Source organism: Ranitomeya variabilis, chromosome 5 (assembly GCF_051348905.1).
Source record: "Ranitomeya variabilis isolate aRanVar5 chromosome 5, aRanVar5.hap1, whole genome shotgun sequence".
In the NCBI taxonomy this organism is placed as follows: Eukaryota; Metazoa; Chordata; class Amphibia; order Anura; family Dendrobatidae; genus Ranitomeya; species Ranitomeya variabilis.
This window is the reverse complement of record NC_135236.1, coordinates 37135412-37159232: the sequence shown is the minus strand read 5'-3', so window position 1 is coordinate 37159232 and position 23821 is coordinate 37135412. Positions and strand designations below refer to the sequence as shown.

The 23821-nt window shown below is 43.3% G+C and overlaps 1 protein-coding gene across 1 annotated transcript in view; it reads left to right on the top strand.

The window, feature by feature from the left end:
* The window catches only part of KCNAB3 (potassium voltage-gated channel subfamily A regulatory beta subunit 3), a 128586-nt gene that overhangs the window by 83138 nt on the left and 21627 nt on the right, over positions 1-23821 (top strand). Inside the window, exon 8 of the mRNA XM_077261661.1 lies at positions 6465-6551. Within this exon, the coding sequence (XP_077117776.1) occupies positions 6465-6551 (87 nt within the window). The remainder of the gene's footprint in view (positions 1-6464; positions 6552-23821) is intronic.

Genomic DNA, 23821 nt, shown 5'->3' with positions numbered 1-23821 from the left:
AAGTGAATTACCCTACCTGGATGGTAAACACAGCTTAAAACATTAGAGAGGGGTTGGATAATCATGAGATGACAACACTTAAAATGTTGCTCTTCCCAGTATTCCTGGAAAATAGCATATTTGTCTATAAGGGGAAGGTGATCATTGAGTGAAACAGTCTGCCACGAGAGGTGGTGAGTTCTCCTTCAATGGAAGTCTTCAAACAGAGGCTGGACAGACATCTCAGATGGTTTATTGAAACCTGCATTGAGCAGGGGGTTGGACACAATGACCCTGGAGGTCGCTTCCAACTCTAACATTCTATGATTCTATGATTTTTCTAAGGAATGCCCCAGCCAGTTACAAATTTCTGCTGCAACAAAATGTAGGTTTATATGTCTGCCACTCAGATGTATAGCCAAACATGTAATAAAAGTCTGTCGGAATTGAACAGAACAACTCTTTTTTTAGGCTACACTAAACAGGATATGTCCATATGGGTGGTGGTTTTCTTTGTGAGACAAACTCTTTAATAAGTTTGGGTGGTTTGCTTGAATGTATCTGAACTTGATGTCCTTTAACATTTTTCCTGCCCATGATGTACAGTACAGACCAAAAGTGTGGACACACCTTCTCATTTAAAGATTTTTCTGTATTTTCATGACTATAAAAATTGTACATTCACACTGAAGGCATCAAAACTATGAATTAACACATGTGGAATTATATACTTAAGAAAAAAGTGTGAAACAACTGAAAATATGTCTTATATTCTAGGTTCTTCAAAGTAGCCACCTTTTGCTTTAATGACTGCTTTGTACACTCTTGGCATTCTCTTGATGAGCTTCAAGAGGTAGTCACTGGGAATGGTTTTCACTTGACAGGTGTGCCCTGTCAGGTTTAATAAGTGGGATTTCTTGCCTTATAAATGGGGATGGGACCATCAGTTGTGTTGACTAGAAGTCTGGTGGATATACAGCTGATAGTCCTACTGAATAGACTGTTAGAATTTGTATTATGGCAAAAAAAGCAGCTAAGTAAAGAAAAACGAGTGGCCATCATTACTGTAAGAAATGAAGGTCAGGACGAAAAATTGGGAAAACTTTGAAAGTGTCCCCAAGTGCAGTTGCAAAAACCATCAAGCACTACAAAGAAACTGGCTCACATGAGGACCGTCTCAGGAAAGGAAGACCAAGAGTCACCTCTGCTTCTGAGGATAAGTTTATCCAAGTCACCAGCCTCAGAAATCGCAGGTTAACAGTGTAATGTGCTGCTGCAGTGCAGTATAGTGCAACCTCCACCAGGGGTGCTGATTAAGGAAAAGAGGTTGCACACACAGCGCAGCAACACTGAACAACAACACAGGTGCCACAGGTAATGAAAGAGAAGTCAGACAAGCTAAGGTCAGACACAGAGAGGTCAGCGCAGTACACAGGGGAGTCAGAGTAATAGGGACAAACTAGAAATCAGAGCCTACCGGGAACGTCGTAACCAAAACGTGAGACGTAAGAGGAAGTCGGGGTACAAGCCAGAGGTCAGAACAAGTCATAAACGGGTACAGGCAGTCAGAGGCAAAAGGAACACTAGTACAAGTATAAAGGTCACGTGCTCAAGCAGTGCAGCATGAACTATAGCTGACACTGACCCATAGGCTGCAGAGGACTTAAATAGCTCAGCCAGCTTCAGAGTGAGGCAGAGGGGATTAACTGCCACATGACCAGTCCAGAGACAAGACAGCTGAATACAAACTCAGGACTGGATCATGACAAACAGCAGCTCAGATTAGAGACCAAGTCACTGCCACACAGAGTTCTAGCAGCAGACACATCTCTACAACAACTGTTAAGAGGAGACTTTGTGCAGCAGGCCTTCATGGTAAAATAGCTGCTAGGAAACAACTGCTAAGGACAGGCAACAAGCAGAAGAGACTTGCTTGGGATAAAGAACACAAGGAATGGACATTAGACCAGTGGAAATCTGTGCTTAGGTCTGATGAGTCCAAATTTGTGATCTTTGGTTCCAACCACCGTGTCTTTGTGTGACGCAGAAAAGGTGAATGGATGGACTCTACATGCTTGGCTCCCACTGTGAAGCATGGAGGAGGAGGTGTGGGGGTGCTTTGCTGGTGACACTGTTGGGAATTTATTCAAAATTGAAGGCATACTGAACCAGCATGGCAACCACAGCATCTTGCAGCGGCATGCTATTCCATCCGGTTTGCATTTAGTTGGACCATCATTTATTTTTCAACAGAACAATGACCCCAAACTCACCTCCAGGCTGTGTAAGGCCTATTTGTCCAAGAAGGAGAGTGATAGGGTGCTACGCCAGATGACCTGGCCTTCACAGTCACCAGACCTGAACCCAATCGAGATGGTTTGGGGTGAGCTGGACCGCAGAGTGAAGGCAAAAGGGCCAACAAGTGCTAAGCATCTCTGGGAACTCCTTCAAGATTGTTGGAAGACCATTCCCGGTGACTACCTCTTGAAGCTCATCAAGAGAATGCCAAGAGTGTGCAAAGCAGTCATCAAAGTAAAAGGTGTCTACTTTGAAGAACCTAGAATATAAGACATAATTTCAGTTGTTTCACACTTTTTTGTTAAGTATATAATTCCACATGTGTTAATTCATAGTTTTGAAGCCTTCAGTGTGAATTTACAATTTTCATAGTCATGAAAATACAGAAAAATCTTTAAATTAGGTGTGTCCAAACTTTTGGTCTGTACTGTAAATTTTTAAATGTATTCCATGAGACCTGTCAAAAGATAACATTGGTGTGAATCCAAGATAGGTGCAGGACTATTCATGAAACTAAAAGCTTGCCAGTGAACATTAATGCATTGGAACTTTTTGGTTTCTTGTTTGAGTCTTCCAAACCTTGATTTTATAGATGTTCTCCTAAATATCAATAGTTGCAAGAGATTGAAGATTTTGAGCTCCAGTGAAGAATCTGTAGATTGTAACTCCTAAGTGGTGATTTATGCTTCTGCTATCCTCTTAAGCATAAGTACAGTCTTTGGTCTTCCTTAGAAACTAAGACCTGGGCTTTTACAGTAACGTAACTTTGCCTCAAACATCTAGATCAACCATGGTGCTGAAAAAAAACTGCTTTAGATTTACAATCATATTGGCCCATATAAGTCATTGCCCACTTATTATTAGAAATAGTTGAGCCCCACTTCTGATGTTTTGTTGGCACATTAGAATACATTAATGATAAGGAAAATAATGAACACGGCTATTAATTAATAATCCATAATTTGCCAATATTTTATATTACTAGTTATATGCCTGCAATATATCAGCTCTATAAATTCATGTTTTGTTTCAGCTAGAAGAAGCCAAGGCTGAGCCTGCGGAAATTTTCAGAACATTCTGTAAGATGTTGTTCTATAGATAAGATGTACTTACAGAAACGAGACACCCTCGAAGTCTTTAGTAACAGAATTAGGCTACTTTCAGACATAGCGCATTTTTGAGCGCTATTTTGCGGGCGCTTTTCAAAAATGCGCAATGTCATTTTCGTCTGCCGGCAAAGTGAATGAGAAATTCACTTTGCCGTTCAGACACACCGCAAAAAAACGCGGCGCTTTTGTCTGCAAACACGCCGGCGTAAAAAGAATTGACATGTCAATTCTTTACGCAGCGGCGTGTCTGCGTATCCCCCTAGGGCCCCATATTAACGTGCACACACAGCGCCTTTGTCCTGGGTGTCGGCGTCTTTGTACGGAGGGGTTGACACCCAGGACCGGACGTGACGTCGGACAGGAAGAGGGAAGCCCCCGCCCCCCAGTGAAGCAGCATGGAGTGTGTGAGTGTGAGTGTGAGTGTGAGTGTGTGTGTGTGCGTGTGTGTGTGTGTGTGGTCGCTGCAGCGTCGCTGTTTGATCGCTGGAGAGCTGTCACACAGACCGCTCTCCAGCGACCAAGGATGCCGAGGCCCCCGGGTAACCAGAGTAAACATCGGGTTACTAAGCGCAGGGCCGCGCTTAGTAACCCGATGTTTACCCTGGTTACCAGCGTAAAAGTAAAAAAAACAAACAGTACATGCTCACCTGCGCGTCCCCCAGCGTCTGCTTCCTGACACTGACTGAGCTCCGGCCTTAACAGCACAGCGGTGACGTCACCGCTCTGCTTTCACTTTCACTTTAGGGCCGGCGCTCAGTCACTTTGATACGTGGCACTTTGATACGTGGCACGTGGCACTGAAATATGTGGCACTGAAATATGTGGCACTGAAATATGTGGCACGTGGCACTTTGATACGTGGCACGTGTCACTTAAATACGTGGCACTTTGATACGTGGCACTTTGATACGTGGCACGTGTCACTTAAATACGTGGCACGTGGCACTTTGATACGTGGCACTTTGATACGTGGCACGTGTCACTTAAATACGTGGCACGTGGCACTTTGATATGTGGCACTTTGATACGTGGCACGTGGCACTTTGATACGTGGCACTGAAATATGTGGCACGTGGCACTTTGATACGTGGCACGTGGCACTTTGATACGTGGCACTGAAATACGTGGCACTGAAATACGTGATACGTGGCACTTAAATACGTGGCACGTGGCACTTAAATATGTGGCACTGAAATACGTGGCACGTGGCACTGAAATACGTGGCACGTGGCACTGAAATACGTGGCACTGAAATACGTGGCACTTAAATACGTGGCACTTAGGCTATGTTCACATTTGCGTTGTGCGCCGCATGCGTCCTTTTTTTTGCAAATGCAACTTGCTGCGTCCTCTGCGGCCGGATGCGTGCGCTGCAGTGACGCATGCGGCCGGCGCAAAACGCAAGTGCGATGCATGTCCATGCGCCCCCATGTTAAATATAGGGGCGCATGACGCATGCGGCGCCCGACGCTGCGGCGCAGACCGCAAATGTGAACGTAGACTTAAATAGCTGGATAGAGCTGGATCCGCGGGCTGTGATCTGGCCTACGCTCAGCACTCTGCGGAGCGCTGTCATTCAAAACACGTCCACTCATTTTGGTGTTTAGTCCCAAAATGGAGGATGGAAGAAGAAAAGGGTTGGACAAGGAAATGACATCATTTCTTTTTTTTTTCCCCCACTGCAGTTAAAGCTTTATTTGTGTCAAACACAGACAATCTGCAGAGAAAACTGCATAAAAAACCGCACTAAAAACCGCATCAAAAACGCACCAAAAACGAACCTGCGTTTTCTGCCAAGAGCTGCGGTTTTTGTCCTGAAAAAAAAGGATTGAAATCAGGATCGTGTGAACATACCCTTACCGTACAGGGTTACGAGGGGGGGCGTCTGACTGACGCCTGCCCTAGTAACCTGGGGTTAGTGACAGTGGGGTTAGTAAACCCCAGCTGATGTCTGTTCCGCTTGCTGAGGCGTCTTTGGCTCAAGGCCATTGCAGCTGGCAGAATCGACATGATGTTAACTCCAGTGTGTATTGTATTCTGAGTCATAAAGACAGGAAATGACCTCAATGACTCTTTTTTTTTTTCCCCTTTTTTTTTTTTTTCAAACAAACTTTATTTTCAGTACACAATGCTGAAAAAAACGCAGCTGCAAAAAACGCAGCAAAAAACGCTGTGTGTGAAAGCAGCTGCGTTTTTTGCCTGCGTAAAAAAACGCAGGTAAAGCAGCAGCAAAATACACGCGCGTAAAAATACGCAGCAAATATGCTGTGTGTGAAAGTAGCCTTAGTCTTGAAACTTAAGAATTACTTATAATTATGCTTATATATTGTCTAATTATTACTGAAGTACAACATTCATTGTTCTGGGCACACGTAGAAACTCCATGGCTGTAAGACAAAATTTTGACTTGCAGACTGTCATAGGGATCCAATATACGGATTTCCTTTGTATCTTGACTTTATTCCTTTTAATTGACAGTTATATTCTAAATATATTTTCCTTTTATTCAAATCACCTGTGAAGACCGGATCCTTGCTAGATTTTCCTATCATTAAAAAGTGGAAGATTACTTGAAAAGTTATTGAATGCTTTACCCTTCAAATTTGCTTCTGTCCTTAAACATGTAGCAATCTCTCAAACAACCTCAGAGTGAAAATATACAGGTCTAATTCCTTTTTTAGTTGATTTGCATCTTGATCAAGGATCAGACAAATGTGAACCTTTTCTTGTTCTGCTAAGTGTTCCCTTTTATGATATAAACTAACATGCCCTTTGGACTTGAGTTTGGAGGATGTGAAGGATCGAGAGGAGTTTAAAGGCTAACTGTCTTCTTAGGTCTCTCTGGGATTCGCATCTTGACCTCCCCGAGCCTGATGTCTCATTTAAGCATGAGAGTAGGAGACTGTCCTTTGGGGATTTTGTCTTCGTAGGTCCAATCTCAATGACAGAAGAATCTATAATTGGGAAACTTTTAATGAAAACTGTTCTATTAACGCCGCCGCTCATTTCGTCGTTTCGAATTGCTCTTTTCTGTCTCTACCTTCTAAACATCTTTAATTGATCTTCACTGCCCACCAGGTCTCCGGGGGTCTCTAGAACGGCTGCAGTTGGAATATGTCGATATTGTATTTGCGAATCGTATGGATGCCAATAGCCCGATGGAAGGTACATTCATCTTTGTTCTGCGTCCTCCTTTCTTCTTGTTTACTAGGTTTCCTTCTTCTGTGCCATTTAGTACATTTTTGATGCTTATATCCAATAATATTGAGGATAATTTTCAGATCAGGGGATTATTTAGGGATATGTAGGCAGGTTTTAAAGAGAATCTGTGAGTAGGATCAACCCTTCTAAGCTGTTTATATGGGCATGCAGGTCATAGAAAGTTGAATAAAATTATACTTTGATAGCTGCAATCCAATGTCCTATTTAAGAGAAATCCACGTTTTTCTTATATGTAAACGATCTGTAAGATCTATAGGCCGGACATGGATCTGAATGACATTGTGCTTCCAGAGATTATTGAAAATGAAAGGGGGCATTACCAGTGTGAACCAATTATTGACTGATACTTTGCTTTCATAATCACACTCAGCTCTGCAGTGAGATCAGAACTAACACAGCACAGCAGAAGTGAACTTTGTCTCATTACAAACATTTGCAGCAGCAGTTCTCTCATAGAGCTGTTTCCTCTGCTGCAGAGCTCTGCCTGATTATAACCAACACAGTACAGTAGAGTTGAACTTTGTCTCATTACAAACATTTTGCAGCAGCAGTTGTCCTCTCATAGAGCTGTCATCTCTGCTGCAGAGCTCTGCCTGATTATAACCAACACAGTACAGCAGAGTTGAACTTTGTCTCATTACAAACACAAGCGCATTTGCAGTTGTCTTCGCACAGTGCTGTCTGCTCTGCTGTACACACCTATCCCAAAATTGCAGCCTGGCAGATGAAACCTGAAGCACTATGAAAGGACAACTGCAGTTGCAAATGTGTTTGCAAGGAGACAGACTTCACTTATGCTGTCCTTTGTTAGTTCTGATCTCACTGAAGGGCTGCCTGTGATTATGAGAGCAAAGTGTCAGTTTTTACATGTCTCAAATTGGTAACTCACCCTTTGACTTAAAATTAGAGGTGAATGAATTCATCAAAATTTGGTTCAGATTACAATCGGCGGTAAATATTGTTTTTGCAATATTTGCCGAACACATCCAAACATCTTTGGACTCAATGGGAGTAGAAATTAACGAATATGTGCAGAACTGTTCATCGAAAATAAGTTCGGTATGAATAGGGTACCAATATGGCACAAATATAGCAAATTCAGATTCGGTGACCGATTCCGAACATTTTTTCTCAACTCTACTTAAAATAAGCTCTGGAAGAAGATTCTCGGGGAGATCTACAGTACAGACCAAAAGTTTGGACACACCTTCTCACTTAAAGATTTTTCTGTATTTTCATGACTATGAAAATTGTACATTCACACTGAAGGAATCAAAACTATGAATTAACACATGTGGAATTATATACTTAACAAAAAAGTGTGAAACAACTGAAATTATGTCTTATATTCTAGGTTCTTCAAAGTAGCCACCTTTTGCTTTGATGACTGCTTTGCACACTCTTGGCATTCTCTTGATGAGCTTCAAGAGGTAGTCACCAGGAATGGTTTTCACTTCACAGGTGTGCAATGTCAGGTTTAATAAGTGGGATTTCTTGCCTTATAAATGGGGTTGGGACCATCAGTTGTATTGTGCAGAAGTCTGGTGGATACACAGCTGATAGTCCTACTGAATAGACTGTTAGAATTTGTATTATGGCAAGAAAAAAGCAGCTAAGAAAAATGAGCGGCCATCATTACATTGAGAAATGAAGGTCAGTCAGTCTGAAAAATTGGGCAAACTTTGAAAGTGTCCCCAAGTGCAGTGGCAAAAACCATAAAGCGCTACAAAGAAACTGGCTCACATGAGGACCGCCCAAGGAAAGGAAGACCAAGAGTCACCTCTGCTTCTGAGGATAAGCTTATCCAAGTCACCAGCCTCAGAAATCACAGGTTAACAGCAGCTACAACAACTGTTAAGAGGAGACTTTGTTCAGCAGGCCTTCATGGTAAAATAGCTGCTAGGAAACCACTGCTAAGGACAGGCAACAAGCAGAAGAGACTTGTTTGGGCTAAAGAACACAAGGAATGGACATTCAACCAGTGGAAATCTGTGCTTTGGTCTGATGAGTCCAAATTTGAGATCTTTGGTTCCAACCATCGTGTCTTTGTGCGATGCAGAAAAGGTGAACGGATGGACTCTACATGCCTGGTTCCCACCGTGAAGCATGGAGGAGGAGGTGTGATGGTGTGGGGGTGCTTTGCTGGTGACAATGTTGGGGATTTATTCAAATTGAAGGCATACTGAACCAGCATGGCTACCACAGCATCTTGCAGCGGCATGCTATTCCATCCGGTTTGCGTTTAGTTGGACCATCATTTATTTTTCAACAGGACAATGACCTCAAACACACCTCCAGGCTGCTTAAGGGCTATCTGACCAAGAAGAAGAGTGATGGGGTGCTACACCAGATGACCTGGCCTCCACAGTCACCAGACCTGAACCCAATTGAGATGGTTTGGGGTGAGCTGGACCGCAGAGTGAAGGCAAAAGGGCCAACAAGTGCTAAGCATCTCTGGGAACTCCTTCAAGATTGTTGGAAGACCATTCCCGATGACTACCACTTGAAACTCATCAAGAGAATGCCAAGAGTGTGCAAAGCAGTCATCAAAGCAAAAGGTGGCTACTTTGAAGAACCTAGAATATAAGACATAATTTCAGTTGTTTCACACTTTTTTGTTAAGTATATAATTCCACATGTGTTAATTCATAGTTTTTATGCCTTCAGTGTGAATGTACAATGTTCATAGTCATGAAAATACAGAAAAATCTTTAAATGAGAAGGTGTGTCCAAACTTTTGGTCTGTACTGTATGCCCAGCCAACTGATTGTAACAGCTCATGTGGATTTCTCTGGAACAAGAACTCGATACAAAGATATCAAATATCAAAGATCGCAGATATAAAGATATCATTTTGTTTAATTTCCTAAGACCTACAAGCCCGTACAGATGGCCTAGGAGAGTTGATCCTACTGAGAGATCCCCTTTAAATAAAAATTACGTAGCTGTTAAACTGGCAAGGTATCAAAAGTAAAAATTGGAAAATAGCCCACCTCTGCGATGAGCACTATCAGCATGAACTGAATTTAAGAAATTAAAGATCATGAATATTAGGTCACTCTGTCAAAAACTTTTTATTCTTTCTGTAGCCTTTCAGATCTCCATATTATATTAAACACTGTCTCTCCCCTTTTTCTTCATCACCATATCCTTTTTCATCTCCATTATCTGTAGTTGTCAATATTCTCTTTTTCCCAATTCCAAAACTCTATAGAGGAAGTAAGTAAGCCCCTCTATCACTTTCTCACTCCCACTATCCACAAAGAGTCCACATTGTGCATAGACTTATAAGATCACCAATAACTTGATGAAGTTCGGTGTCCTCTGGCAGTATGAAGAAAAAAAATCTGAGTGGTTCTTATGATAGTAAGCACTAAGATGAAAATTTTGTTCAATGATTAGCTACTTAAAGAGGAAGTTTCATCAAAATGTTCATGTTGAATTGAACACATGATGCAAGAAGCGTAGCAGAGTAGAATAAAACTTTTTGCTTTGCCTATTATGGAAATAATAGTGATCAATGTATTTGGCACCTAAACGGTTATTTTTTTTAAAGGCGAAGTGGGCATTACCAGAGAGATTTCACTGGGGGCGTATACTTCTTCCTCTCTCTGACGCTTACCAATCATAAGCTGCCAGCAATAGACTGGGAAAAAAGAACACGCCCCACAATATCTTAGAACAAGCACAGTAGGAGACATAGTAGCACTGTCTGCTTTCCTCACTGACATGTGCTGGAGTACAGCAGACCTTCCTATGATTATCTAACAGGTTACATCTCTCATCGCTGGCAGTCAGTGTGGGGGGAGGAGCAGTTATGCAGAGCTGAGTCTTGTCACAACATTTAGCATTTTTCCTCTCATAGTGCTCAAGCTGTGCCAATCACAAGCAGTAATCGACATACAAGGGAAAACACATTCCCCCACTATAGCTTGGAACAAGCTCTGTGTTACAGTCAGTCAGTTCTCCTCACTGCAGAGTGATTACATGTGCAGTTAGCACAGCAGACCCGAGTGTTCACAGAAGTTCAGTACAGCAGAGTTCGCAGCACCACACCTGCTTTGACAATGCTTTTGCCAATAAAGCTTATTTGTATTTGAAAACGAAAGCTACTAGAAGTGTTTGTCATGAGACTCATTAATCTCTGCAGCACTGCCTCTCCTGAAAGCATGTCCGTTAATCACACTCAGATCTGCTGTGCTCCAGCACATATGATCACTCTGCAGTGAGGAGAGCAGACTATTAGTCAGTGCTATTTTGGTGAAATACTCTTCTTTCCCAAGTGTGTTGCTGCCTGTTTATGACTGGTCAGAATGAAGAAGTATAGACCCCCACGTGAGATCTCCCAGGTAATGCCCACTTGGACTTAAAAAAGAAGAACTTTTTAAGTGTCAACTACTTTGATCGCTAATATCTCCACAACACAGTAGCAAAATGAAAAAGAAAAACAAGAATGTTTTATTCTCTGTGTCTGTCTGCAGCAAAAATTACACCATGTGTCCAGTTCAACGTGAAAAATTGGGTGAAAGGTCGTCTATAAAAAGACTGAGATCCTGCATTGGTGTCCCAAGTTGTATCCAAAAATAAGCTTATCTCCAGTGGTTAGCTGATGAGATGCCTGCTTATTTGGATGATGTATACCTATTGTCCAAAATTGGTCTCCATTTCTATATGCCCCTCTATGTATACGGAGAGGAAAACATTTCTGTTGAATACAGATGGAGTTACCAGCCGAGCCCCATGTTCCTGTTACAAGAATTATCATTCATTAAAAGGGCGCGATGAAAGGAACTGCTATGTGGAATAGAAACTGTGGAGGCCAATTGCAGATGGAGATACATTGGAACCGAATTAAAAGCCCTCAAACTTTGTGCGGAGAACCTGTAGTGTGCAAAAAAGAGAAAATGTATAATTACTATGTGCATCAGTGAGAACGATCTCGCCAGGGGAGAATACTGGGAATCCATTAATGCACCAGTATTAGCATACAGTTACTCTTTATTACCTATAAATCAATAAGGATGAATGAAGGACAATAATTTATATTTCTGTATCTATACATTATATCATGCATAGTTCCATATGTTCTTCCAAGTACTGTACAAAATGCAGTAGATATCATTTATACATAGTCCCTTGAATTAAGTTCCCCATACTGAAAGACTGATGTTGGCCTCAATCGACCGATATCGAAGCGTCTCGGCCAACACTCCAATGTGTATGGAGGTCCCGGACAACTACTCATTGGGTGCGGATGTCGATTGGAGATGTCCAATTTTGGACTGCTGATCAGTTTGTTCTCCAGGAGATAAGCCATTGGCAGATGTTTGTTGATGGCTCTTCACAGAGAACGCAAGAACGCTTGGTTGAATGAGCGCTCCTGTGTATAGGAAAGACGACCGAGATGGCTACCGTCCGACAGTCATCTAATGTGTATGTCAGGCTCTAATGAGATATTGAATCAAAGTGAAAGGAGACGATTGCAAATTTGCTAAGGATCTCTGGATTGTAGTGAAAGCCAAAAACCCTGTCTGTACTGGAGAAGTACAGTGCACCTTCAATCCTTTCAATAATTTTATGAAACCCCTCAAAAGTTTGACATTCGGTCTCCAAAATGGAAACTTGATGCAAGGAGAGGGCAATATGACCAAATAGAAGATTACATGCATGGCCTGGGAGTAGTGTTGAGCGATACCGCCCGATACTTGAAAGTATCGGTATCGGAAAGTATCGGCCGATACCGGCAAAGTATCGGATCTAATCCGATACCGATACCCGATACCAATACAAGTCAATGGGACTCAAGTATCGGACGGTATCCTGTATGGTTCCCAGGGTCTGAAGGAGAGGAAACTCCTTCAGGCCCTGGGATCCATATTAATGTGTAAAATAAAGAATTAAAATAAAAAATATTGCTATACTCACCTCTCCGACGCAGCCTGGACCTTACCGAGGGAACCGGCAGCGTTCTTTGCTTAAAATGCGCGCGTTTACTTCCTTCCGTGACGTCACGGCTTGTGATTGGTCGCGTGCCGCCCATGTGGCCGCGACGCGACCAATCACAGCAAGCCGTGATGTAATTTTCAGGTCCTCAATGCCTAATTCTAGGCATTCATGATTTTAAAATTACGTTCCGGCTTGTGATTGGTCGCGTCGCGGTCACATGGGCGACGCGACCAATCACAAGCCGTGACGTCACGGGAGGCAGGAAACGCGCGCATTTTAAAATTACGTCACGGCTTGTGATTGGTTGCGTGCCGCCCATGTGGCCGCGACGCGACCAATCACAGCAAGCCGTGACGTAATTTCAGGTCCTGTATGCCTAATTCTGCACGCAACCAATCACAAGCCGTGACGTAATTTTAAAATGCGCGCGTTTCCTGCCTCCGGTGACGTCACGGCTTGTGATTGGTCGCGTCGCCCATGTGACCACGACGCGACCAATCACAAGCCGGAACGTAATTTTAAAATCCTGAATGCCTAGAGTTAGGCATTGAGGACCTGAAAATTACGTCACGGCTTGCTGTGATTGGTCGCGTCGCGGCCACATGGGCGGCACGCAACCAATCTCAAGCCGTGACGTCACGGAAGGAAGTAAACGCGCGCATTTTAAGCAAAGAACGCTGCCGGTTCCCTCGGTGAGGTCCAGGCTGCGTCGGAGAGGTGAGTATAGCAATATTTTTTATTTTAATTCTTTATTTTACACATTAATGTTGTTTCGATACCGATACCCGATACCACAAAAGTATCGGATCTCAGTATCGGAATTCCGATACCCGCAAGTATCGGCCGATACTTGCGGTATCGGAATGCTCAACACTACCTGGGATTAAGAAATTATGATTTTATTAAGGGAAGTTTTGACTCTAGGCCAACTTTCGGCAAGCTTTGATTCGGCATTGCTAGTTAGCTCCAGTGGTCATCACGTGTCCACAAGTATGTGATTTGAAGCTTCTTGTGACAAATGCTCAAGCTTGCTAGCAGAGCTGAATATGAACATTACAGTGACTTGCAAAAGTATTCACCCCCTTGTTTTTTTTTTACGTATTTTGTTACATTACAATCTGTGTTTAAATATTTTTGCAGTCTGATTTGTGTATGATGCATCAGTACTAAATAGTCTAAATTGGTGAAGTGAAGTGATAAAAATCTAGGCATAAATTAAATTTATGGGATCAAATAACAAAAAATTGGCATGTGCATATGTATTCACCCCTTTTGTGATGAAGCTACTAAAAAATTCTGGTGCAAGCAGTTACCTTCATAAGTCACATTCTTAGTGAAAGGAATTCCACCATCAAGAGCATTTATTATAAATGTGTATTTATTATGTATACCCCTTTCACTAGGAATAAATGGTGCAATAATAATAATAATAATAAAGAGCAACATCAAATCCATTATCATCAAATGGAAAGAACATGTCACGCACAGTGTAGGAAAGACTAAGTGCAACAAAAAGGGATAAGAGGAAGGGAGCCCAATATTAGGTAAGCGGGGAGTGGAGACCCCTAGGGTTGGAGACACCCAGACAGATCTAACATCACCCTGTCTGCCCTAAAAATCTCTATATAGGCTCTGTACCTATCGCCAAGCAGGATACCTAATCCCTGCCTGACCCTAGCAGTAAGTCTTGCTTAGGGAAGGACAGGGTAAACGCTGGTCGATCCCCATTATAACTAAAGATAGATGGGATACACAAACAAGGGGAACACTTAGCTTGAGTAGACTCAGAGAGAAACAAAGATGTCCTCCAAACACCAAACTGGAAGATAGCTGACTGCTATAACTCCAAGCCTCAACAGGTAAATGTAAATATCACAGGCAACGTCCAGCAGTAAGCTGGGAGTTATAAACACCCTGGTCCAGGTGTGTCAACTAGAGCCAGGGTAAGGTTGGAATTGGGTCCTAGAGTCAGAAGGACCATGACGAAGTCTGCAAAGCAAACTGCTGAGACCTTCTGCAGCCTCTGATACACCCGTGACAGTACCCCCCATTCTACAAGTGGCCTCCGTACACTTAGGAACAGGTTTCTCAGGATAAGAGGTGTGGAATGAAGGAACTAGCCTGGGAGCGTTCACATCTGATGCAGAAACCCACATCCTTTCCTCTGGACCATAAGCCCTCCAATGCACCAAGTATTGTAGGGAATAATGTTGGAGGCTAGAATCTACAATACAAATATGAAACTCTAGGTTTCCATCAACCATAATTGGGGGCAGTGGTAGGGGTGAGTGTTATGGTTCTCAATGGCAAGAGAACATAGCCCAGCATACATATGAACTAGCTCTTGGAAGGATGGAAACTTAAACTGACCATGAACTAAACCTGCCGCACAACTAACAGTAGCCGGGTAGCGTAGCCTGCGTTTTATCCCTAGACGCCCAGCGCCGGCCGGAGGACTAACTAATCCTGGCAGAGGAAAATATAGTCCTGGCTCACCTCTAGAGAAATTTCCCCGAAAGGCAGACAGAGGCCCCCACATATATTGGCGGTGATTTTAGATGAAAATGACAAACGTAGTATGAAAATAGGTTTAGCAAAATCGAGGTCCGCTTACTAGATAGCAGGAAGACAGAAAGGGCACTTTCATGGTCAGCTGAAAACCCTAACAAAATACCATCCTGAAATTACTTTAAGACTCTAGTATTAACTCATAACATCAGAGTGGCAATTTCAGATCACAAGAGCTTTCCAGACACAGAAACGAAACTGCAGCTGTGAACTGGAACAAAATGCAAAAAACAAACAAGGACAAAAGTCCGACTTAGCTGGGAGTTGTCTAGAAGCAGGAACATGCACAGAAAGGCTTCTGATTACAATGATGACCGGCATGGAAGTGACAGAGGAGCAAGGTTAAATAGCGACTCCCACATCCTGATGGGAACAGGTGAACAGAGGGGATGATGCACACAAGTTCAATTCCACCAGTGGCCACCGGGGGAGCCCAAAATCCAATTTCACAACAGTACCCCCCCCTCAAGGAGGGGGCACCGAACCCTCACCAGAACCACCAGGGCGATCAGGATGAGCCCTATGAAAGGCACGGACCAGATCGGAGGCATGAACATCAGAGGCAGTCACCCAAGAATTATCCTCCTGACCGTATCCCTTCCATTTGACCAGATACTGGAGTTTCCGTCTGGAAACACGAGAGTCCAAGATTTTTTCCACAACGTACTCCAACTCACCCTCAACCAACACCGGAGCAGGAGGCTCAACGGAAGGCACAACCGGTACCTCATACCTGCGCAATAATGACCGATGAAAAACATTATGAATAGAAAAAGATGCAGGGAGGTCCAAACGGAAGGACACAGGGTTAAGAATCTCCAATATCTTGTACGGGCCGATGAACCGAGGCTTAAACTTAGGAGAAGAAACCCTCATAGGGACAAAACGAGAAGACAACCACACCAAGTCCCCGACACAAAGCCGAGGACCAACCCGACGCCGGCGGTTGGCAAAAAGCTGAGTCTTCTCCTGGGACAACTTCAAATTGTCCACTACCTGCCCCCAAATCTGATGCAACCTCTCCACCACAGCATCCACTCCAGGACAATCCGAAGATTCCACCTGACCGGAGGAAAATCGAGGATGAAACCCCGAATTACAGAAAAAAGGAGACACCAAGGTGGCAGAGCTGGCCCGATTATTGAGGGCAAACTCCGCTAAAGGCAAAAAAGCAACCCAATCATCCTGATCTGCAGACACAAAACACCTCAAATATGTCTCCAAAGTCTGATTCGTCCGCTTGGTCTGGCCATTAGTCTGAGGATGGAAAGCAGACGAGAAAGACAAATCTATGCCCATCCTAGCACAGAATGCCCGCCAAAATCTAGACACGAATTGGGTTCCTCTGTCAGAAACGATATTCTCCGGAATACCATGCAAACGAACCACATTTTGAAAAAACAGAGGAACCAACTCGGAAGAAGAAGGCAACTTAGGCAGGGGAACCAAATGGACCATCTTAGAGAAACGGTCACACACCACCCAGATGACAGACATCTTCTGAGAAACAGGAAGATCCGAAATAAAATCCATCGAGATGTGCGTCCAAGGCCTCTTCGGGATAGGCAAGGGCAACAACAATCCACTAGCCCGAGAACAACAAGGCTTGGCCCGAGCACAAACGCCACAAGACTGCACAAAGCCTCGTACATCTCGTGACAGGGAAGGCCACCAGAAGGACCTTGCCACCAAATCCCTGGTACCAAAGATTCCAGGATGACCTGCCAACGCAGAAGAATGAACCTCAGAAATGACTTTACTGGTCCAATCATCAGGAACAAACAGTCTACCAGGTGGGCAACGATCAGGTCTATCCGCTTGAAACTCCTGCAAGGCCCGCCGCAGGTCTGGAGAAACGGCAGACAATATCACTCCATCCTTAAGGATACCTGTAGGTTCAGAATTACCAGGGGAGTCAGGCTCAAAACTCCTAGAAAGGGCATCCGCCTTAACATTCTTAGAACCCGGTAGGTATGACACCACAAAATTAAACCGAGAGAAAAACAACGACCAGCGCGCCTGTCTAGGATTCAGGCGTCTGGCGGACTCAAGATAAATTAAATTTTTGTGGTCGGTCAATACCACCACCTGATGTCTAGCCCCCTCAAGCCAATGACGCCACTCCTCAAAAGCCCACTTCATGGCCAAAAGCTCCCGATTCCCAATATCATAATTCCGCTCGGCGGGCGAAAATTTACGAGAAAAAAAAGCACAAGGTTTCATCACGGAGCAGTCGGAACTTCTCTGCGACAAAACCGCCCCAGCTCCGATTTCAGAAGCGTCGACCTCAACCTGAAAAGGAAGAGCAACATCAGGCTGACGCAACACAGGGGCGGAAGAAAAGCGGCGCTTAAGCTCCCGAAAGGCCTCCACAGCAGCAGGGGACCAATCAGCAACATCAGCACCCTTCTTAGTCAAATCAGTCAATGGTTTAACAACATCAGAAAAAACAGCAATAAATCGACGATAAAAGTTAGCAAAGCCCAAAAATTTCTGAAGACTCTTAAGAGAAGAGGGTTGCGTCCAATCACAAATAGCCTGAACCTTGACAGGATCCATCTCGATGGAAGAGGGGGAAAAAATGTATCCCAAGAAGGAGATCTTTTGAACCCCAAAAACGCACTTAGAACCCTTCACACACAAGGAATTAGACCGCAAAACCTGAAAAACCCTCCTGACCTGCTGGACATGAGAGTCCCAGTCATCCGAAAAAAATCAGAATATCATCCAGATACACAATCATAAATTTATCCAAATAATCACGGAAAATGTCATGCATAAAGGACTGAAAGACTGAAGGGGCATTTGAAAGGCCAAAAGGCATCACCAAATACTCAAAGTGGCCCTCGGGCGTATTAAATGCGGTTTTCCACTCGTCCCCCTGATTAATTCGCACCAAATTATACGCCCCACGGAGATCTATCTTAGAGAACCACTTGGCCCCCTTTATGCGAGCAAACAAATCAGTCAGCAGTGGCAACGGATATTGATATTTAACCGTGATTTTATTCAAAAGCCGATAATCAATACACGGCCTCAAAGAGCCATCTTTCTTAGACACAAAGAAAAAACCGGCTCCTAAGGGAGATGACGAAGGACGAATATGTCCCTTTTCCAAGGACTCCTTTATATATTCTCGCATAGCAGCATGTTCAGGCACAGACAGATTAAATAAACGACCCTTAGGGTATTTACTACCCGGAATCAAATCTATGGCACAATCGCACTCCCGGTGCGGAGGTAATGAACCAAGCTTAGGCTCCTCAAAAACGTCACGATAGTCAGACAAGAATTCAGGAATCTCAGAGGGAATAGATGATGAAATGGAAACCAAAGGTACGTCCCCATGCGTCCCCTTACATCCCCAGCTTAACACAGACATAGCTTTCCAGTCGAGGACTGGGTTATGAGATTGCAGCCATGGCAATCCAAGCACCAACACATCATGTAGATTATACAGCACAAGAAAGCGAATAATCTCCTGATGATCCGGATTAATTCGCATAGTTACTTGTGTCCAGTATTGTGGTTTATTACTAGCCAATGGGGTGGAGTCAATCCCCTTCAGAGGTATAGGAGTTTCAAGAGGCTCTAAATCATACCCACAGCGTTTGGCAAAGGACCAATCCATAAGACTCAAAGCGGCGCCAGAGTCGACATAGGCGTCCGCGGTAATAGATGATAAAGAACAAATCAGGGTCACAGATAGAATAAACTTAGACTGAAAAGTGCCAATTGAAACTGACTTATCAAGCTTCTTAGTGCGCTTAGAGCATGCTGATATAACATGAGTTGAATCACCACAATAAAAGCACAACCCATTTTTTCGTCTAAAATTCTGCCGTTCGCTTCTGGACAGAATTCTATCACATTGCATATTTTCTGGCGTCTTCTCAGTAGACACCGCCAAATGGTGCACAGGTTTGCGCTCCCGCAGACACCTATCGATCTGGATAGCCATTGTCATGGACTCATTCAGACCCGCAGGCACAGGGAACCCCACCATAACATCCTTAATGGCATCAAAGAGACCCTCTCTGAAATTCGCCGCCAGGGCGCACTCATTCCACTGAGTAAGCACAGCCCATTTACGGAATTTCTGGCAGTATATTTCAGCTTCGTCTTGCCCCTGAGATAGGGACATCAAGGCCTTTTCCGCCTGAAGCTCTAACTGAGGTTCCTCATAAAGCAACCCCAAGGCCAGAAAAAACGCATCCACATTGAGCAACGCAGGATCCCCTGGAGCCAATGCAAAAGCCCAATCCTGAGGGTCGCCCCGGAGCAAGGAAATCACAATCCTGACCTGCTGTGCAGGATCTCCAGCAGAGCGAGATTTCAGGGACAAAAACAACTTGCAATTATTTTTGAAATTTTGAAAGCAAGATCTATTCCCCGAGAAAAATTCAGGCAAAGGAATTCTAGGTTCAGATATAGGAACATGAACAACAAAATCTTGTAAATTTTGAACTTTCGTGGTGAGATTATTCAAACCTGCAGCTAAACTCTGAATATCCATTTTAAACAGGTGAACACAGAGCCATTCCAGGATTAGAAGGAGAGAGAGAGAGAGGAAGGCTGCAATATAGGCAGACTTGCAAGTGATTCAATTGAAAGCACACTCAGAACTGAAGGAAAAAAAAAAAAAAAAAAAAATTTTCAGCAGACTTCTTTTTTCTCTCCTTTCTCTGCCAATTAATTTAACCCTTTGTAGGCCGGTCAAACTGTTATGGTTCTCAATGGCAAGAGAACATAGCCCAGCATACATATGAACTAGCTCTTGGAAGGATGGAAACTTAAACTGACCATGAACTAAACCTGCCGCACAACTAACAGTAGCCGGGTAGCGTAGCCTGCGTTTTATCCCTAGACGCCCAGCGCCGGCCGGAGGACTAACTAATCCTGGCAGAGGAAAATATAGTCCTGGCTCACCTCTAGAGAAATTTCCCCGAAAGGCAGACAGAGGCCCCCACATATATTGGCGGTGATTTTAGATGAAAATGACAAACGTAGTATGAAAATAGGTTTAGCAAAATCGAGGTCCGCTTACTAGATAGCAGGAAGACAGAAAGGGCACTTTCATGGTCAGCTGAAAACCCTAACAAAATACCATCCTGAAATTACTTTAAGACTCTAGTATTAACTCATAACATCAGAGTGGCAATTTCAGATCACAAGAGCTTTCCAGACACAGAAACGAAACTGCAGCTGTGAACTGGAACAAAATGCAAAAAACAAACAAGGACAAAAGTCCGACTTAGCTGGGAGTTGTCTAGAAGCAGGAACATGCACAGAAAGGCTTCTGATTACAATGATGACCGGCATGGAAGTGACAGAGGAGCAAGGTTAAATAGCGACTCCCACATCCTGATGGGAACAGGTGAACAGAGGGGATGATGCACACAAGTTCAATTCCACCAGTGGCCACCGGGGGAGCCCAAAATCCAATTTCACAACAGGTGAGGGCTCAAGAGGTTCCACATATCTCTTGAGCCAAGACGTGTGAAAAACTGTTATGACCTGGTGGTTAAGAGGCAACATGGGACAAGCTCTGAGGAGGTGGTATCTGTAATGACCGCAGTTCCTAATCCTAACACCAACACTAGAAGTAGCCGTGGGATGTTCCTGTCTCTCCCTAGACACCTCGTCACAGCCTGAGAACTAACTACCCCTGAAGATGGAAACAGAAAGCTATCTTGCCTCAGAGAAAACCCCCAAAGGAAAGATAGCCCCCCACAAATATTAACTGTGAGTGGAGAGGGAAAAGACATACACAGAATGAAAACAGGATTTAGCAAAGGAGGCCAAAACTACCTAAATAGACAGAACAGAAAAGGATACTGTGCGGTCAGTATTAAAAGCTAAAAAATTCCACGCAGAGTTTACAAAAATAATCTCCACACCGACTCACGGTGTGGAGGGCAAATCTGCTTCCTCAGAGCTTCCAGCTAAGTAGAATATATCATACTGAAAAGCTGGACAAGAAAAAACATAACATGAGCTGAGCGATTGAGTCCACAGCAGGTGGACAACAAAAGAACAAGCAAGGACTTAGCTTTGCTGAAATGGACCGGCAATCAGAGAAATCCAAGGAGAGATCTGAATCCAACCAAGAAACATTGACAGCTGGCACTGGCTGAAGCCCAGAGCCAGGTTAAATAGCAGAGCCAGGAGAGACGATCAGTGGAAGCAGCTGCTAATGCTAAACCCAAGGAGCAGCAGTTCCACTCAAAACCACCAGAGGGAGCCCAAGGGCAGAATTCACAAAAGTGTTATTCACAACCACCGGAGGGAGCCCAAGAACGGAATTCACAACAAAAAACACTGTAGATCTTAAGAGCCTGAGGTAGCTCAAGATGAAATGCTGCTGAACCAATGATGGCGGTTATTCTATAGGGACATATGAATCTAGGTCCCAATTTCCAGGAAGGAACCATCAACTTGAAATTCCTGGTAGACAATTACACAAAATCATTAACATTCAGGTCCGGACGTGACACGCGTGTACTGAAAATCATATGTTTATACCTGTCTCCCCTGACCTTGTTATGAGCAGGTAGTGGCAAACAGGAACAGTCCTCCTGGAAGGACAGGAGGCAGGGCTGTCCCCCTGAGCCTTCAACACCTCACCCTCTAGGTCAGGGAACAAGGTCGAGATGCACACTGCATTTTTAAGTTATTTTGTCTTAATTGTTGGTTGCTTCGCAATAAAAAGAAAACTAAATGTTCACAGTTGTAGACTTGTTCTTTACACAAACTGATGCAAACCCTCAAAAAGAAAACAACAGAAATTCCTGGTTGTGACATAGCAAAACTCAAAAAATACCTAGTGGGATGAATACTTTCTCAAGCTTAGTGAATAAACAGCAAATAACTGTTTTCTTTGCTCCATTTTACATTGATTTTATCCTGATATATAGTGGTTTATATCTACTATACAATCACCATTGTTTTATGGGTTGGTTGGGTTAGTTTTATTATCGTTGATTTTTGTCTGTACGTTCATTGACATCAGGAGATCGATAAACCAGCTGTCAGCAGACTGTAGACAAAAGCATTTTATCTTATTGATTTCAAATACAATTCATCTTCTCTCTCTAGTAAAGAGGGAATTTATTAAGAATTTAAAGCTGTGACAATATAAGGGATCATGTGACTTCTGTAGGAGTTACTAGACAGTCCACTGGTCGTCAACTTGCCTCGTGGCTCAATTAAGAGATGAAAGGTGCTCCATATGTCCAGTAATCTATGAGGAACTCTAAATTATGTAGCCCCATTTCCATGTTGAATGAGTATTCGGAAGGGGCATAACTAAGTTAGTTTAATTACCCTTTAAAAACTTGAACAACTTGAATGTAGTCACCTAAGATTAATACTATACTCTTTGTATATGAATATTCATAGAAGAAAATCTGACCTCTTAATAGGGAACTCAGCTTAGTTCCATAAAGTTGAGCAAACGTAGAGTTTCAAGAATCCTTTTCTTGTCCCTTTACCACCTTTACCTCCATATGTCACTGATTTCATACCTAGATACTGATTTTTTTGCTGTCATATTTCATACAGCCTTTCCTTAAATGTCCTTTATGCTATGGAAAGTTTATCCTGATAAGTAGGCAATTGATAGAACTTCATGTAGTGCCAGGAGTTAGGCTCATCTGGGGAGGTAGACTCATGAAGCCAGAAATCAAGGAGGACACATAGACCTAGGCTGGAGGGCACGTGGAACAGCGAGGACCTGGACACACTGGAAACCACAGAACCAGGAGAGCAGATGAAGGAGGAAATTACAATTCCGAAACAGCATACATTGGAAGACAAAGGAACTATGGGAGTTTTGCAAAGAACATTGTGAATGGATGGTGGAGAACTGCAAACAACTACTGAACTCTAGAGTCTCAATACTAAGACATAGGTTTGTCTCTAAGTGTTCCTTAACAGACTTAGGAAGATAATGTCACTGAAACACTCTGGACAACTTGTAAAACCTGATGTGGAGCAAGCAAAGGGCGACAGCCATATAATGGAAGGGAGCCAAGCCAGCCTAGTAGGGACAGATGCGTTACATATGAAGAAAATTGAAGAAAACTTGGAACAGCTTACAATAATTCCACCAAAACCACATAGGTGACTCATGGAAGAAAGTACTTTTCCTCAGCACTGTATATACAGTGACTTGGGAAAGTATTCGGCCCCCTGGAACTTTTCAACCTTTTCCCACATATCATGCTTCAAACATAAAGATACCAAATGTAAATTTTTGGTGAAGAATCAACAACAAGTGGAACACAATTGTGACGTTTAACAAAATTTATTGGTTATTTTACATTTTTGTGGAAATTCAAAAACTGAAAAGTGGGGCGTGCAATATTATTCGGTCCCTTTAACTTAATACTTTGTTGCGCCACCTTTTGCTGCGATTACAAGTCACTTGGGGTATGTCTCTATCAGTTTTGTACATCGAGAGACTGAAATTCTTGCCCATTCTTCCTTGGCAAACAGCTCGAGCTCAGTGAGGTTTGATGGAGATCGTTTGTGAACAGCAGTTTTCAGCTCTTTCCACAGATTCTCGATTGGATTGAGGTCTGGACTTTGACTTGGCCATTCTAACACCTGGATACGTTTATTTGTGAACCATTCCATTGTAGATTTTGCTTTATGTTTGGGATCATTGTCTTGTTGGAAGACAAATCTCCGTCCCA